General features: G+C 48.5%; 1 protein-coding gene across 2 annotated transcripts in view; it reads right to left on the bottom strand.

Moving 5' to 3' along the window:
- Positions 1–19,142, bottom strand: part of FAM120A (family with sequence similarity 120A) — a 79,954-nt gene that overhangs the window by 22,180 nt on the left and 38,632 nt on the right. The window contains exons 6-10 of one of the 2 annotated variants that reach the window (XM_049769991.1): positions 17,963–18,060; positions 17,460–17,731; positions 12,713–12,803; positions 9,966–10,196; positions 7,664–7,838 (exon numbers count right to left, since the gene is read on the bottom strand). In XM_049769991.1, the coding sequence (XP_049625948.1) occupies positions 7,664–7,838; positions 9,966–10,196; positions 12,713–12,803; positions 17,460–17,731; positions 17,963–18,060 (867 nt within the window). The remainder of the gene's footprint in view (positions 1–7,663; positions 7,839–9,965; positions 10,197–12,712; positions 12,804–17,459; positions 17,732–17,962; positions 18,061–19,142) is intronic. The other variant, XM_049769992.1, reaches the window with a different exon arrangement.

The raw sequence follows: 19,142 nt of genomic DNA, 5'->3' as shown, positions 1-19,142 counted from the left end.
TGAAACTGATGACCATGAAGTCCTGCCATACCTCTGGTACCGGCCACTTCAGAGTGCACTTGGCTCCCAAGAAACATGCAGAGACAAAGCACTCTGCCATGGCAGTCACTGGGACATCCTCATTTTGCAGGAACCGCTGGCTGTGCAGCAATTACCCTCCATGAACTGGGCTGGGACTGCAGGAACACGGGTAAGCAGCGTGTGTTCAGCTTGGGAGGGAATTCTCAGGTCACCATTTTCATCCTTTATAACCAATGATAAAAGAGACAGTTCTCTTGTGCCAATGACTCAATCCACATCACTGCCACCACCAACAAATACCTCTCATCTTTTCTAATTGAGGAATTCATGGCTTTGAGAAGCAGACTGCTCTAAAAAGACCAACTTTCAGGTTCTCTTCTGGATCTTTTACAGAAGCAAAGACAATGTCAAGGGCTCAGAAACATTAATGAAGGCTAAATTTAAATTTCTAATGCAAATACCACTTCAAAAAGTAACTTGGGAACATATAAAACACTTATTCTTGGGGCCGGCGAGGTGGCGCTAGAGGTAAGGTGTCTGCCTTGCAAGCGCTAGCCAAGGATCATGACCGTGGTTCGATTCCCCGTCGTCCCATATGGTCCCCCCAAGCCAGGGGCAATTTCTGAGCGCTTAGCCAGGAGTAACCCCTGAGCATCAAACGGGTGTGGCCGAAAAACAAAAAAAAACAAAAACAAAAACAAAAAAACAAAAACAAAAAAAACCCCACTTATTCTTGTGCTGTTGGCAAAAATAATAAATAAATAAATAAAGTATCTTCCAGCAGAATCACTGTGTCACAGTTAAACAATAAGCTGATTTTTTTGAAAATCGTTTATAGAGCTGACATCGGGAACCAGCCCGGACCAAGAATAATAAACACATCTTACTCTACAAGTTAATTCTGAGCAGCCGCAGTTGCTGGAAGGCCAGGCAATGAAGCACTTATGAGAAGGGTGTGTGACGAGCACCATAGCCAACAATCAGAGCCTTCGAGTGTGCAGGGGAGGAGTCACAAACGAGAAAGCTGAAGACCAGCGGCCTCAAAGAATGTCACCAAAGGACCTTAGGTCAAATACTAAATGGTACATGCATGTATGTGACATGTGCATGTATAAGCTATCATACTCTAGCATTTATGCTGGTGTGGTAAATACACATGCACCACATATGCATGCATAGGCATCCATGCAGTGGCAGATCTGGGTGGGACATACGCAGGTGTGTATAGGTGTGCATTTGGGGAGGAGCTTCTACTTTCCTTGCTGAGCTCTCCTAGGTCTGTGGGGAGAAAACGTTCAAATCATCAAACTTTGTCAGAGGGAAAACAGAGAAGTGGATAAATGTCTGTGTAGCATGGAAGCACAAAGGTAGAGCCCACTAGATCTCTCTCTCTCTTTTTTCTTTTTTTGTTTTTGGGCCACACCCGGCAATGCTCAGGGGTTACTCCTGGCTGTCTGGTCGGACACCGGGATTCGAACCAACCACCTTTGGTCCTGGATCGGCTGCTTGCAAGGCAAACGCCACTATGCTATCTCTCCAGGCCCACTAGATCTCTTTTCTCAAATAAGCACATCTACCTGCTCAGGGTCCTCAAAGGTGAAAGCTTACAAAGCACTTTTCTTACACCCCTTGTCTTGGGCTGCCCATTGCCTTGTCGTACCCATCTTAGGTTGCCACAAGGAATGTACCACAGACAGACACAAACACTAATGTGAGCCTTCATTTCCCAGGCTGTCATTCCTAGCACCCAAGTGCAGAAGTTCTAGGTACATGCACAGTCTCTCTAAGAGAAACTCTCCCACAAACTGCCCTACAGTCATTCTATGAAAAGGGGAATTTCATGATACCACTCCTAGGAACTTTATAGAAATCAGATCGACACAGAAACATTCGTCCAAATTATAAGGGTGAGGGGGAAAAGAATGTTATGACCAATATGAACATAGCAAAGTGTCCATGGACCAGTGAACGCTTCTCAAGCATCCTTTTAAAAGCCAAACCATGAATCTAGTTCTATTTCAATGAGGAGCATCCATGATTTGACATATGCAACAATTCTCAAGCAAATTGGATTAGGAAAGATCAATGGTCTTTCTTGCCTTTTTCACGGATTTTTTTTTTTTTTTTTGGTGGTTTTTGGGTCACACCCGGCAGTGCTCAGAGATTATTCCTGGCTCCAGGCTCAGAAATTGTTCCTGGCAGGCACGGGGGACCATATGGGACGCCGGGATTCGAACCGATGACCTCCTGCATGAAAGGCAAACGCCTTACCTCCATGCTATCTCTCCGGCCCCTTTTTCACGGATTTTTAAAAAAGTAAAGTTTTAAAAGTAAAGAACAGAAATAAATCATTTGTATAAGTACACCAAGTCTATAAATTGCTCTGCTTTCCATATTCCATACACCTATCTTTCCATGTATGTGATTAAATCCATCTACCTTTTATAAGTCTTTTTCTCTAACCAACTTAATTTTGCAGCACTCAGGCAGAAAAAGTCCATTTTATTAGATGAACAATAATCTTAACATCTGCAAATCACCGGGCTTTACCTCCCGGACCTTTTATTTCTTTGGTTTCTGGAACAACCGGATGATGCACAAGTCTTCTTCCTAGGTCTTTGCTGAGGTATCAAGTCTGGTGTTGCTGCTTGGAGACCACATGCAGATTCCTGGATTGAAATGAGTGTCGTGGCTACAGTTGCTGGCTGGAAAGGGCATTTAACCTCTGCACTATCTCTTGGGCCCCTTCCTGGACATCCAGAACACTACAGGAACTCGGGCAAAGAGGACATTATCCTGCAGTGTCTACATATACTTCCAGTACTTCTCAGAGTCCTAAGACAGAAGCCTGATGACTAACTTGTGGGAGCTCCCTCAGGCCAGCAGTGCGGTGGCCACCATACTGCATTGCCGGTGGCTCTGAGGAGATGTCTGATTGCACAGAACTAGACTCTGAGCCCTCCTATCTCCAGGCCCTGTTCCATCCCTGCAGTGACAGCCAGAGTCCATGGTGCAAACAAAGCATCCTCATCTGCACCTGCTGTTTGCAGAAACAGAATGCCACCACAGCACCCAACACACACAAATCCTGCCCAGGTGCTTTAAAAGAAGAGAAAGAAGAGAAACGAAACCAAAGGGCAATATGAATTCCAAAGAGCTCTTGAAGCTGGGGAACTGGCCTACTTAAATGGAGAATGGCTTAAAAAATAATGAATAAGTCACAGGAAAAGGCACGGCAATGTCTAACCACTTAATCAATCATATGTCCACACAAGAGACTAGATTTGATGATGCATGCATGGCTTCAATCTACTTTGTCAAGTAGTTCTGACCAACCTGTGAGCCTCATGGTGGATGCTCTGTGGATTTATAGATATTCTGGCACATGACCTGAATTTGCTTCATTGACACATGGCTCAAAAGGGACTGTGGATTTGAGACTCCGTGAACAGTAACAATGAAGGAAAATGAGACACCATGACTCTTCCATTATCAACCAGGAACTCCAGAGAAATGAGAGCAATAGAACAGCAGGTAGGGTGTTTGCCTTGCATGTGACTGACCCACTTTCAATTTCAGGCATCCTTTACCTCACCCAAGCCCACTAGGGCTTGAGTGTAGAATCAGGAATAAAGCTCCTGTGTACCATCAAGTGTGACCCAAAACACAAAACTAAACAAACAAACAAACAAAAAAAGTGAAGATGCCCACAAGGAGTCTCTGCCTCACTTTCATCTCTTCCAGAAGCCAAATGCTATGTATGGTGTCTCCTCCTGGGAAATGCACCCACTCAGGGATGCTTCAGCCACTAAAACCACTTAGAGTGCTGTCTAAGTATCTGTCTAGGGCCAGAAAGAACAATTGGACAAGTGCACAGTGTAAAGGTCTAGGTCCTTTGAGGGCTGTAATTTCAGGGTAGGTTTGGTCTGAGCAGGGGACCCGCTGCCTGTGCATTTTGTGCTGAAATGGGGGTGGGCGTGGCTGAGAACTGGTCACTGGCACACAACATCAAGACCTTCCAACAGGATGCTTCCCGAGAGGTCAATGAAGGCGGGATATAGTTTTATCCACTTCACTAAAAGATGACTAAGGAGCCTCTGTACAGATCCTACAAACAGAGATCATACTTGCACGTGGCTCCCATCATCCCATCACTGGCTGGTGATGGTGTTTTATGAAGCATTTCTCTAGCGACGCAGGAAGGTCCGCAATTAATAAATTAACTATAATAAATAATAAAATTATATTATGAATTATATAATTATAAAAATTAATAAATTAATTAAATAAATTTATAAAGTTTTTAGATACTAAAATCTTGTTATTAAGGTTTAATTGATGTGCTGGCACTTTGAGGAAATTCTTTGGTTTTGTGCAGCAGTTTGGGCACTCGGCTCAAAACGGTTAGCCATCACTGCTCTAGATAAACACAGGCCTAAAGTGCAATGAAGCTGCATCTCTGGCCACTGCCCCCTTGCCCCATCTCAAGATTCCAGCCTGTCTCAGTTTACTCACTCAAACCTGTGCAGCCCTCTCCTGGTCTTTAGGAACACCAATCCCCCCAATTCTGAGTTAGGGGGCACAACACCTGGACCATGGCCATACAACTCAACGTCGTCCTACACTGGAGTCAAGAATCATGTTCAGGTCCAAGGTTAGTTCTATAATCTGACACGATAGATTCCAATCAATCATTTATCCTTTTATTTTTTTTGGGGGGAGGGTGAATTAGGGATAGGTGGGCCACATCTGGCAGTGCTCGAGGGCCCATTCCTGGTGGGGCTTGGAGGTCTGTGTGTGGTGCTGAGGATCGAATCCAGATAATCCCACTTTTTAACTGTTTTGATTTCCTAGCCTCAATCAGTGTACTCAGAGGTTATTCCTGTCTCTGTGCTCCTAATCATTTCTGGGGGCTTGAGGGACCATGTGCAGTGCTGGGAATCAAACTAGTTGTCCATGTAAAGAGAACATGCCTTCCCCTGTGCTATCTGGTTCCTCACCTCAACCATGTTTTTCTTTTTTTATTTTTTTTAAATGTGTCTGGGCCATCATACCTGGTGGTGTCCAGGGCTCACTCCTGGCTCTGCACTCAGGAGACCATTTGGGTTGCTGGGGTGCTATCTCGCCAGTTCCCATCATCCACATTTATTTATTTATTTATTTATTTTGGTTTTTGGGTCACACCTGGCAGCGCTCAGGGGTTACTCCTGCCTCTATGTTCAGAAATCGCTCCTGGCAGGCTCGGAGGACCATATGGGATGGTGGGATTCGAACCACCATCCTTCTGCATGCAAGGCAAATGCCTTACCTCCATGCTATCTCTCCAGCCCCATCACCCACATTTTTAAGTATCTGCTAGACTTAAGGGACACACAAGGCTGGTGTCAGACTCAGTCCTGGTTCCTTCCCGCAAGCTCTTTACCAGAATTGGCATCAGCCATACAAGCCATACACCTTTCTCCCAGAAATAGGGCCCTTCTCTTCAGCCTAATGCCCCGTCAGCCTGCGCTGTCACCCAGAAACATTCCACCTGTCAGGCACCTCTGCATGTCCCACACCCACCCATCTCTCCCCTGCACTCATCCCCGCACTAGAACCACTCATATAGGACAGGACCCAGCATGGGTCCTCCAGAGCTGACCTCTCTGCACAACGGGCCTATTAGGGTAGTCTTCTGCCTTCTCACCTTTGTGCCCCCCACAGCAAGATCAAGGCAACCCCCTAAGCCTCACAGTCAAGAGCCACAGGGAGTAAGGTATCTCTGTTGCCTGGGCCTCAGCTTTCTCCTGCTCCTGCTCTGAGGTTCATACAGCAATCATCTGCATAGCAGCGGGATGCTGCATAGTGCAGGTAGGACCAGGACCACAGCAGGGTCAGCAGTCCAACTTGTGTAGGCTGCCAAGCCTTCCTGCTGCTGGACTGCAGCTCCTGAGTTGCCCAGTGCCTGGACTGGCCATGACACCATCACTGAGGCAGGACATCTCGCCCACTGTAGGGATGGCCATCCTGGGGTGCCCCTGAGAACTCTAGCACATCCACTTGAACCCTTTAAGGAGCCTGTGCTTATAGGTCAGAGACTCCAGGGCACAAGAGCAAAACATCAAAGAGTCTTTCACTGTGCAAGCAGGAGCAGGAGAGGGTGCCTACAAGCCTGTAGTGTCTGTGGCAGGGGAAAGAAGCCAGCAGCAGAGACCAAGGGTCAGCATTGGCCTGCACAGAGAGCTGGCACCAAGGGGGAAGGACTTCCTCTCCAAATGAGAAATGTGAGAAGAGTGTGAACACATGCCCTGCAAATGGTGCCTTTTGCAGACTACTGGAGCTATATTAGCTCCAGCTCCAGCTCACATGCCTGTATACTATACAGGGCTCCATCTCTCACATCCATATCTAAGATGCTCCAGCTTATATGCCCATATTTTCTGGGTTCCAGAGTTTGCAGGCCCATGTCTGCTGGGCTCCAGAGCTCGCACACTCATGTCTGCTGCAGGTCCAGCTCAAAGGCCCATGTCTGCTGGGCTCCTGCTCACATGCCCATGCTTGTAGCAAGTAGGACAGATGCCAGCATGCTTCTGTGCTCCACTGTCTCAATGAAAGTTTGATTTTCTTTTCATTGAGGGAGTTAAGACGCACAACTGGCGGCGCTCAGGAATCAAACCTGGGTTTCCTGCATGCAAAGTGGTTGCTCTGCCCACTGGCCCCAACAGGGCTCTTTTTTACTCTTTCTTACTTACTATTGGAGGCCTAATGGCTGCACCCATTGGTACCCAGGAACCCATGGGCAATATACCTGGGAATGAACCTGGATTAGTCACATTAGGTGCCTTAACCCCTCACAACCTCTGCTCCCTGGGGGCAGAGAGGGCTTGGTTTTGACAGGGCAGAATCAAGCCTATCTGGCCATCAGGAAGCTATAGACCTGAATCTGGTACTGCCAGACCAGATTCTTCGCTGAGACCCGCCTGCCCATCTGCAGAACCACCAGTACAACCCTTGCCCCAACCCTCAAAAATACAGCCTGTGGCTCCCATTCCAGAGATGGACGCACCTGTGTATTTCTAGACCATGTATGGGGAGCCCCGATTCTATACCTGCTACCATGAGACTCTGTTTGCTGTATGTAGGTAAGCCAGAAGGCACTGTGTCCCTTTTAAGGCAACAGACAAAATCCCTGGCCTTGACTTCTGCCAACACTTCAGTGGAAGAATTTTCTATGTCCTCTGCCTGTCCCCCGTCCCCCATCCCCACCTCTGTTGCTGTCCGTCAGAAGTCGCCAAGAGAGAGGTGGTCCCAGGTTTCCTACAGAAGGCCAAAGGACTCCCGAACACTACTGGATTTTCAGAGATGCAAAGTGCTTCTGGGGACACCCATGCAGACTATGGTTGGTCCGTGCCAAGGAATGGCCACAGCTGGTAGGTGCTGCTATGCTTGGCCCCACCACTGCTGGCGAGACTCAGATGCCCCTGCACACTGTCTGACTGGACTGTGCCCGGGGGTGGATATGCCCTTCTTGGGCCCTCTGGGAGCCCCTCTATTCCGAAGGGCCACACAAGGCGAGCTCCGCTGTGCCCATGGAGGCTTTAGAAAATGTACAAGAAGTTACGAGGTACTGAGGAAAACAAACAATGGATGTCACAGTACATACATTCTGGTGGAAGTCTGTTCTTTCTAAAAGCAAGTCTCTCAGTTTTCTTTCTGCTTTCTGCCAAGCTAAACAGGACTCCGTAAACATACTGGCGAACCGGCCTATAGAGCAGGGCGGCGGGAGGCAGGTCTTTGCTGGCTTCATCTTCAATAGAAACAGCAATTTTGATTTCACCCTTTGCATGGAAGAAAGCAGAATAATGTTGCACATTTTTCAGAATTCACAATCAACTCAGATATATACTGTATTATTTTTCCATTAACGATATTCCATGCTAGAGCAATTGCTTAACAACCTGCCTTACATTGGGTCGAGATGTTCATTTGGGAGATTGAGGTGTGCTCAAAGACATAAAGGTCTCCATTTTACCTTTAACCTGGCAACAAGAGCCAAAGCAAAACATGAACGTGAGCCCTGAGTCTTGCAAACAATCTGAACAAGTACCTTCAGACAACCAAGGAGAGAACCTGAGAACAAGCCCCTTTTTTAAAATTCCTTAGGATGATTCTACATGTGAGAAAATTCATCATTTTCAATTATCTATATCTATATGAAACCCAAGAAATGAGCATCCTAAAAATGAAACAATCTTCTTTATTTAACCAAACTCTTCCATTAAAAAAAAATTTTTAAACCACCTACCCGAGAGTCCTCTCTGAAGTGTTACTTATTAAGTTCTCAGAGATGGTCCCAGATGAAGGCCAGGGCACAGCCAAGAGCCCAGCCAAGGAGGGATCCTGTTCTAGCCACACACATCCAAGCTGTCAGGAAAGAGGTGGACGAAGTCCGCCAGAGACCCTGTGGCTCCATCTCAGTGATTCACCACATATTTTTACGACACAAAAATATACTCATGATCTTCCCTGTCTGTTGAATGTGTCGGCTATGCCTTTAGAAATGACTTCACAAGCTTTGCTTCTGCTTGAGTATTATTAGTGCCCTCTCTCGGGAGAGCTGACTCTCTCAGCAGAGAACTCTGACAATTCTCCGTGTCCCCGAGCTGACCCCTCTCACTGTAGCCATGGTCTCCCATCCAGATTTTAGACCAGAGCTACCAGCTTGCAGGAAAGAGCCCCTTAAGAATCCAAACTTTCCCCTATCTTAATGAAGTTTCAATGGCACTCTACAATCCGAAAAGGACCCTTGGGCCTCTATCCCCCAGCCATAGTAATTGGAACCCATTTGTCCATGCAGGGAGGGTGCACAGAAGAACAGGAGACTGCCTGTGGGGCTCAGTCAACACCTGAGCCACCATTCATCACCCCCTGCCCTGCTCCAACCCAGCTGGGGTGCTGCAGGAACGTCTTTGATGTACTGATGGGTGCAGCAGGCTAATACCCCAATACCCAGGGACAGGAAGTATAATGTGTTCCAGTCATAGTCCCCGACTTTGCAAATTCCCATTCCCGCAACAGCACTTATCCATCAAATTTATGCTGACCCTAAAAAATAAAATGTTTACCTTCAACCATATTCTGAAAATGAGGTCTAAAAAATTGTGGGTCAATAACACTGTCAACAACTTGGAGGCAATTACACTCAACAGAAATGAGAGAAGCTGAGTCACAAGAACTGGTCTTCACACTGTTGGTGTGCTTTCTCTTTCGGTTGTAAAAGCAAGCAAGGACTGCTGGCCGAGTCGAGCTTTGGGGCCAAGAGACAAACAGTGAATATGCACTGAGCTCCATTTCACGAGTGGCAGACAGATCCCACAAAATGGAAAGAGGAAAAGTCTCCTCCTATGTTGTGGCAGAGATGTGGGTGAAAGCATGTTTGAAACACATGACAGTAATAAACCAACTCTGCAGGAGAAATCTGGTCACCTGAGCAAGTTGCTGAGTCATGGGTCTAAGATTGCCTGTACCAACATGAAGACTAAGATCAGAGAGGAAGGGGAGATACACGAAGATCCACTCAAGACACCCAGATATAAAACCCCTGATCCACTGTGTCTGCCTAGGCACACACGTAGCCAGACACTAAGACGGTGAAGGAAACTCCGTGTAAAACTGTTTTTGGGGACCATGTTAATTCTTGCACTGTTGTTATTATTACTATTGTTGTTTTACTATACCCAGAGAATGAAGAACAAACTACAGTACATGAGGTGCCATCTGACGTCGTAGGGAGCATACCAAGGCAGAGGATAAAGGAAACAGATACTGTGTGTGATGTTGGGACTACATCTGCCAATGTGGCATCAACATGGCATGGGAAGTCTTGAAATCAGAGAATTGAGAACGCTCAGAGAGGGGACAGCTCAATGGCCTCAGAGCTGGCACGTCCAGTGCCGCGCACATACCTTGGTCAGGACATGAAAGATGTAGGGATACATCAACCCCTTTTTGTGCCGGTGCTCAGCCACTCTCAGCACCTCTGGTGCCACAGGGGGCAGGGGTGGGGTGGTGATGTCCATGTGGTTCCTGGTTGGCATGGACAGGAGGCACGGAATGGGCTGCACAGCACCAACTTGGCTTCCCTTCACTTCCACAAGCTGGCTGCCCGAAGAGGCCGAGGCCGAGCCGCTGTCCACCTAGAGCGCAGTTGAGAAGAGGAAGATATTCAGTGACCGCGCATACTGTCCTGCAGCTGGCCAGCCCCTGGGCCCACAGAGCCCCATCCATCCACAAGATACAAATAACTCTGTCCCCATAGACCCCACCAGAGACATAGACACCAATCCAGCCCCTACATAGGCACAGAAAGGGACTGCCACAGGAAAGGGAACTTGCTAAATTGAGGACCATTACAGTGGAAAACCCCATACACCTGGTAGATTTCTAGACTGGAGCATTCCCTAGAAAACACCCCTCCCCTGCCCCGAATGTGAACAGAGCAGGAGGTTGATGGCCTGAGATGTAACCTATCTCTCTACTCTCCCGTGCTTCCTCACTGCACAGCCAAAGATGGATACAACTATCGTGGCTGGGAAAACCTGACTGTCCTTTCCATATTAGAAAATGACATCTTGGGGCCAGAGAGATAGCATGGAGGTAGGGTGTTTGCCTTGCATGCAGAAGGACGGTGGTTCGAATCCAGGCATCCCACATGGTCCCCTGGGCCTGCCAGGAGCGATTTCTGAGCGTAGAGCCAGGAATAACCCCTGAGCGCTGCTGGGTGTTACCCAAAAATCCAAAAACAAAGGAAAAAAAAATGCTACCTAAACTTTATATAGGGGGAAAGTTTAGCTTTTCTGTTCGTTCTGGGGCCATAGCTGGCTTAGGCCTTATTTGCATCTCTGCACTCAGGAACTACACCTTGCAGGACTAGGGGGAACATATGGAATTCCATAGGCAAACACCCTATCCACTGTAATACCATTCCAGCCCCAAATTTGAATTCTATAGGAACATGCTGCTCAGAGCTGATGGCTCTGGTCTAAAACTATCCAGGTGGAGATAGCTGCAGTGAATGTACAACTCTGTGGTATGGAGAACTGTCAGGGTGTCTTGACACTCAACGGCCCATCTGCAGCAGGCCTGTGGCCCAATTCTGTGCGACCCAGTGAAGGAGGACTGCAGGGCTATCTCAGTTTTTGCTGGGAAACTCAGCCAGACTCAACTATAGGGGTTCAAATTGACTTTCTGGGTCTGTGATCCCAAAGGACTCACCTCTTATGTGTGGGGCTGATTCCCACCAGGCTCCCTTGAGAGGTGAAATACAGACACTGCTTTATCTGTTTTATTGTTATTTTTGGGCCACACCCGGCTGTGCTGAGGATTTTCTCCCAGCTCTGAGTTCAGGGATCATTCCTGGTGAGCTTAGGGACCACATGAGGTGCTGGGGAGTGAACATGGATGGGCTAGGTGCAAAGCAAATGCCTTAACAGCTGTGTTATCACTCTGTCCCCCAACTGTCACCGTATATGAGTGACTCCAAGAACTGGAATTCTAATCCAGGCCAACTTGGACAGGCTGCCACTGCAGGATAACTCATTCAAACATTCTTTGATCATAAGGGAGGCCCAAATTTAGAATACCATAGAACTATTTACCAAAAAATTGAAGAAAACAAATCAATTCCATTACAAACGATGACTCAGACCTAGAAGCAGCAAATAAAGAAGTGAAGTGTGGAATGTGCCATCATGCCTCAAACACAGCCATTCTGCAGGAAACCACTGCCCCAAAGGAATGAACACAAGAACATGGAAGCAGGAGTGTGGACACAGAACCGTCGCCAGAGTGGTGGACCATAGGAGGAAGCCTAGTTTTTCCTCGGTGCACATTAGCATCCTTTGCATTGTTTATCAGGAGCAAATATTATCTGCACAATGAACACTAGAAACTGCTCATTGCTTGATTTTGTGCCACCCCAAAGACGTTCATTTTTCCGTTTGGGGACAAAATAAGAGTCTCAGGATATGTAATTAAGTGTTTAATTTTGCCCTTCATATAAAGTAGCAAAATTAGTCTAGAGTGGAACAACTTATGGATAATTTATTCACAAATGCCTTTCAGAGCAGGGCCCCTGTGCTGCATAACAGAGACAGTGGGAACAGGAGGGGGATGAGGTGTCCACATTAATGCTATGACTCCAGGTTCATGTGCATTTCATTCCTCACAAGCCATCCATCAGGCATGCACAAGCCTCTCTTTAGGCATCACATGTGTCAAAAGGATATTTGGGGAGGAGGTGTTGGGGGGGGTGTCAATGGAATCTTTTTGTTCAGTGCTCAGGGGTAAGTTACTCCTGACTCTGCACTTAGGAATCACTCCTGGTGGACTCAGGGAGAATCATACGGGATAGTGGGGATTGAACCTGGATTAGCTGTGTATAAGGCAAGCGTCCTACCAGCTGCTCCTGCCCCGTGGAACTTTATTTTCATTTTTAATGTGTGATTTCTCAGTCATCCCCCACAAATAACCCATACAAGACAGGGTTCTAGAGGAGTGCCCCTTTCCTACAAGTGCCTGGAAGTGCCTACTGCCTTCTCACCCCACACATGTGCAGATCCTAAAAGGTTTCCAGAAAGTGCACTCTGCTTCAAGGCCACGCTCACAGCTCTGAAGGTCCTGCCTGAAGGATGGGGTGGGATGGGGGGTGTACTACCTTGGCTTGGTCTCCGGGGTCTCCTCGAACATGAGGCTCCGAGTGGCTTCCCGTCTTCTCCCAGCCCATTTTGTTCCCACTGATATGGCTGCACATAAGAGAACACAGAACGGTTAGTGCCGAAAAGTCAGACATGCACCCAGGCCATGGACGCCTGGCTGAGGCTCTCCCCACTCATTGTGCTCATCTCCCCCACCACTCTAGAAAACCACACGCTGGTACGCTGGTACCGGGGGAGGGAATGGCAAACCAAAGCCTCACCAGCAGCAAGACAAAGAGTGCTCTGCTAGAAAGGACCTCCTGTTGTCCTCAAGAAAGACGAAGGACAAAGGCTCGTTCGCCAATACTCTCAGGGAGCAGAAAATCAGGTCACCAGGCCAGATTTCATAGATGAAGAGTGTGAGGTATGAAGACTGTGGGGCCTTACTGCCTGTTCAGAAGGACCCTGAGAAGCCAGTGGGGGACGCCTTCTGACACAGGAAGGGTATGTATGGGGGAGGGGAGAGGAGTTGACAATGAACTGAGTTAGCTCTACCCAGCAAACTCCAAGGCAAGGAAGATGGAGATGGGCCAGATTTACTTAGCATTTCAAATATCAGAACAAAGGACTTCAATCAACATCTGAGAAGTGGGTGAGGACCATTTGATAGATCAAGCATTGAAAAAACTAAAGCCAAGAAATAAACTAGAGACCAGAACGTGCCAATGAAGTTTAAAGGAGCATCATTTCTTTCTTTTTCCTTTTTCCTTTTTTTTTTTTTGCTTTTTATGTCATACCAGGCAGTATTCAGGGGTTACTTCTGGCTCTGTACTCTACTCACTGTATGGGGTAGAGGGGATTGATTGACTCTGGATCGGCCACATGCAAAGCAAGCATACTACCCCCTGCACTATTTCTCTGACCCGAAAGCACATCATTTCAATTTCATATTGGGGTTGAAGTCAGCATAGTCAGCATATTTGCCCAACATAAACCCTGGCTGAAATGTGCTACGGCCATAGGCATAAAAGGATTATCTATCATTGTTAAACATTTGAGAATAGCACACCTACCAAGACCAAACAAAATCACAATCAGTCACAAGGCCAGACAGACAGGTAACAGTTCTTGCCTTGCATAACAGCCGACCCTACTTTGATCCTTGGCATTTGCAAGGGGTCCCTTGAGCCACCAGGATGGCCAAGAGTTGTCGGGAACTCTGTGTCACCTGAGCAAGACCTGGGAGCCCCACACCCAAAACAAGAAAACTCGAGCAGACCTCACAGCCCAGCGCTGTCACCCTCTCACAGTACAGAGCACTATCACTCCACGTCACCATAGCACATATAGTTTGCACGTACACAGACACAAACCCCTGAGAACGTGCAGATACAGGTACACAAACTTGTACACAGTATTTGCAAACAGCAAATACTGAGACGCACACACAGCATTACAGACTAATAGGCACGTATGTGCAAATATAAGGGCTGGGACTCCCTACAGGCACTGTCCTCAGTCATCTGGAGGGCCTTTCAGACCAATCCCAGTAGAAGCTCCATGGGCTTCCCTGGAAGCAGGTTCCCTGCAGTGTCCAAGGCATATAGGTGAGGTTCTCCTATCATCACAAACAAGGTGCCCACGGTGCAGATCCCTAAGGACACCAGGACTGGCCACAGTGGGAAACTTTCACAGTGCCCTGGCTGAATTCTAAACAGAAAAACAAACACTTGCTCATTTGGGAGGAAGGTTAGATAAAAGCTATTTTCAGACCATCCTTGTAACACTTTTTAATTGAGGACAGATAATATCCTTCCATATGCCTGTGGCCCATCTGTGCTTCCTCTGTGAGCATCATTGAAAGCAGGGATCTGTACAGAAAGCACCATCCCTTGGCTTGGTTCCTGTCATACCATGACTCCTTGAGCACCCTGGCACCACGGTGCCTAAGCAGCAATGCAGTGCAGGCTCTCTGTGGTGAACCACTGACCCACTTGGGAGTCAGATATTAGAGAGCTTGTTAAGATGCTTGCCTGGCAGGTAGGTAGCTGACCTGGTTCCAGCCCCAGCCCCACGTGGTTCCCACAAACACTATGGGTGGTTCCAAGTGATACCAGCATCCCTGCATTGATAATAGGCAGAGTATCACAGAGGACCCTGGCCAACATAACCAGGAACGTGTTGCATTTGTGGGAGCCTGTTACGTGTGTGGGGTACCTCCCCTGCAGATTCCCCCCTCCTGTGACTAGTCTCTGTGACAGTGATGCTGTGGGCAGGTTGGGTGGGGCCCAAAAACAGGCTTCTCACTCTGCTGTAGCTCCAGGCATAGCCCGAAGCCTTCCCTGTCTCCTCAGCCCAACGTCTGTCCTGCCTAAGGGCCACCAGCACCAAATGCACCCACCTACCCACAGTACCCCAGGACCTCGCAGCTGATGACTGTGCTCAGCTAACACCCGCACTTCCCCCAGCACAACCCTTCCGCAGTCAGCCTGGGCCACAACCCAAATCACAAAACTTGCAGCACCACCTCCAGCTAGTGGTGGTGCTCTGACCCACACTGTTGTGTGCCTGCCACTATGCCCACACTATGCAGGAACTACTCCGTGGTGCCGGTCTGGCAAAGACTTTCACTCAGGGAGTACAATCCTCCTCTGTACCAAAATGAGTGTCAGTTCCTGGCCCACTGAGCTGTGATGTTTAAAAAAATTGGGTGGGTGAGTGGCATTCAGGAGCTATCCCTGACTCACATTCAAATGGACTCTATGTGGTACCATACACAAAGCCACCACCCTGCCCTTGCATTCTTTCCCCCAGGCACCCCACAGGCCAGCACCCTGCCACACCTATAGGACGCACTGCTCGTCAAGACAAAGGACACCCAGAAGCGCCCACAGCACTGTGCCGGAGTCTGGTCCACAAGGCCCCTTCTCTTTGGCCTCCTCTCAGCCAGCAAACGGGGAGCAAATTTCAGGCCTGTAAGACACACGTTGGGACCAGACCCTCAATACCCACACCAGACCTGGCGGAACGCCTCATGAACAGAACTGGAGCCAAGGGTAGTTCCAGGGGTACATAGCACCTGGTAACTCACATTGCCACATCCCTCCAAGTGGTGACACATGTGGCTCCACACAGCACCCACACCCAAAATGACAGTGAATGCATGCCACATTCTAAGACCTCTGGAGGGTTCATGAGATCCCGGGCAGTACTGAGAACTATGATGTGTTTCTTCTATACAGAACTATAGTACACTTGGCACTGCAAAGAGGTCAACAGTGATAATCGCTAACAACACAGGAAAATTCAACATGCAATGATAAAACACACACGCTCTCTCCCCCATGTCCTAGTGTTTCACCAGGCACAGTTGACTGTGGCTGCTAGAATGTGCTAAGGACTCTTGTCTGCTCATGGCACTCCTGCTAGGCTTTGAGGAAGGACAGACACATCTGCAGAGATGCTCTGGGCTTGCTGACCAAACTAAGCAGAGCACATGCAACTGGGGTGCTTTTAGGAAATAGCCTCTATTCTCAGAGCCCCCAGTCTCTAACATGTGAATTCCTGAGCCCAATCCGGAATCTTCCTCAGTAGGTTGGTTATGTATGGCACTTCAGAAAAAAATTAAGTCTGACTGCTAAACGATAGCTGTCCTGTCTCAGAACTGTGGGGCAGAAGGCACAGGAGCAGGGTACCAAATCTGCCTCAGCACAGGTCATATGAGCCAAGTGGGCCACATGCAAGCTGCACAGAGCCCACCTACACTGATGCTGTATTTGGGGAGAAGAATTTCCAGTGCTCAGTGGAGAGGGAGGGAGAGAGGGAAGGTGAAAGGGAGAAAGAAAGAGAGAGAAGGAGGGAGATATGCATTATTTGGCTGGGAACTACCTAAGTCGAAGAGTTCTTTGTGAATTCATTTATTTTGGAAGAAATCTCCCACACAGAAGTTGGTTAGGCCTGGCATACTGCCGGGCTGTGAGCAGTGCTGCCAGCATCATTCAGTTCTCCAATGGGCTGTGCCGAGCTGAAATGTAAGTGGGCCAGGAGCAGAGGGGACCCAGACCTCTTCCTAATCTAGGAGGCAGGCCCAGAACTTGAAATGCTTTGGGGAAGAGGGGCCCGAACAGCAGCGGGCCAACTGCCCATTTCAGGCAACTTCACTGTGGGTTTAATGCCATACAAAGCAATTTTTCTAAAATACAAACTATCAGAACAGCTCAAGACCATGAGCAGGCAAAGACAGCTGGTCTCAGAATCACTTACCTTTCTAGGGGAGGTCTGGGCCTCATTGGCAGTGCTCAGGGGACCAGATGCAGTGTTAGGAACCAAATAGGATGGTCATACACAAAAGTGCCTTAACCCCTGTACTATATCTGTGGTCTGAACTCGAAATTCTTAGAAATATCTTCACTTGGGGCCAGAGAGATAACATGGAGGTAAGGCGTTTGTCTTTCATGCAGAAGGTCATCGGTTGGAATCCCGGCATCCCATATGGTCCTCGGAGCCTGCCAGGAGCGATTTCTGAGCGTAAAGCCAGGAGTAACCCCTGAGCGCTGCTGGGTGTGACACAAAAACCAATAAAACAAAAAAACAAACAAAAAAAAAAACCCCCAAAAAAGAAGTATCTTCACTGTCTCTGTATTCTGCCCGTAGCAGACAGGACTCATCATTGTGCATGGTGGACTGGCCAACTTGAAGTGGCATCCTGGGGTACAGGCTCAAAACCGCGCCCCCTGGCCCCTGCCCCCTACCCCACATACTTACTTTGCTGCTCCTGCACTGCCATCATCATTGTCTGAGGAGGACGATGTGGAAGAGCCGGGGAAGTAGGCAGCGTCCACGTGGTTGGGGCTGCCACCAGGGGCAGGGTGGATGGGGGAGGCGCGCTCGTACAGTGGGGTGTGCTTGCCCTCGGGAGGGAGACTACTGTAGCTGTTCTGCTCGCCTGGGCTCTTCCCACTGGACTCCAGGCTGAGGGTGGGCTCAGCAAGGCTGTACGGGTGTGGACCCTGGCCTGAAGCCCCGGGGCTGGGCACCTGCAGGAAAGCAAGCAGAGGTCAGAAGTAGGCACACACGCCTGCCTCCAGGCTGCCCATGGGACACAGGCATAGAATGTAGATCCCCACTTGCCAAGCATACTCAGTCTCAGAGACTTTCCACGTTTACCCCATATCAAAACACAGGCGATCCCACCCCGAGGCAGAGATGGAGGCCTGACCACGGGGCGGGGAGATAGGCTGGATCACAGGGCAGGAGGATGACCTTACCACGGGCTTTGCTTGCAGAGTGGCCTGTGGAATGTTGAGCATCTGAGGGGGAACATACGGTGGCACTATCCCGGGCATTCCAAAGGGATTTGGTCTGGCTGTTGGAGCAACATGGGGAGAGAATAACAAACAAGCCTTAGCAAAGCACTCAAGAGGGAAGCAGCTCAGCGTGCCCCACCATGTCTCAGAAATTACTTAGCCATGTTTAATGGGATTTACTTCACATAGCAGAACAGAGTCAGAATCTCGTTTTCTAGAACTTTCCATGAACTGTCAGTCATGTTTTTTGTTTGCTTCCTGAAGATCTTTTCTGCCCCAAGGCCTGCCGGCCAGCTGTACACTCCAAAACCTGTAACTGGGTCAGCGCCCAACAATGAAATAAGAACCAAACAACCTCCTCTTCCATGTATGAGACGGAGAGTATGATTTCTATACTGCTTCACGACTGAAATGAGGCCCTCAGCTCATGGCTCAGAGAGGACTTTGTGGAATGTTCCCCAGCAGTGGCTGTGCTCCTTGGCATGGCCACCACGATCAGATCCCCTGTTCTAAGTTGCACATGAGAACGCTGGGATCCTACACACTACATTCTGCTGCTCATAATCACCTTCGTGCCACTCACTGATGGGAACAGAATGTGAAGCTGCCGGTGCTGTCAGGGATCTATGACATGAGGTACACATGGTGGATGCAGAGGCAGCCCCACAACTCCAGACTCCACGACCCAGAGCAGCTCCTCTGGCCCCAGAAATGCCTCATTTCTCCCTCAGGGCTGCATAATCAACTAGTTACAAAAACAGTAGGAGGTGGCTCAGAGTATCTGCTACTCGCCAGCCAGGTTATAACGACAGGCTCAAGGCATCACAGGCCAGGCCAGGCCAGGAGGAGACCCCAGACTCAGAGAATTGCAGAGAACAAAGAGTCCCCAACACTTCAGAGCAATCCTTTTATCAAAAAATTGAGCCAAGTGAGAAATTAACTCCTGGTCATGCAAGGAAATAGAGGCTCTTAGACAAAAGTGGGCCTGGACAGCAAGAAAACACCAGTCCCACAGGTGCTACCTTCCAACCCATAAAGGAGAAGAAACACATTGACTAGACACATGGCACCAATTGGCCTTCCTGTTCTCTGGAGGAAAGTGCACTAGTGTCTCAGTGACCCTGGGAGCAATGGGGAGCCT

The sequence above is a fragment of the Suncus etruscus genome, chromosome 3 (genome assembly GCF_024139225.1).
Source record: "Suncus etruscus isolate mSunEtr1 chromosome 3, mSunEtr1.pri.cur, whole genome shotgun sequence".
NCBI lineage: Eukaryota > Metazoa > Chordata > Mammalia > Eulipotyphla > Soricidae > Suncus > Suncus etruscus.
This window is presented reverse-complemented; position numbering and strand designations above follow the sequence as displayed.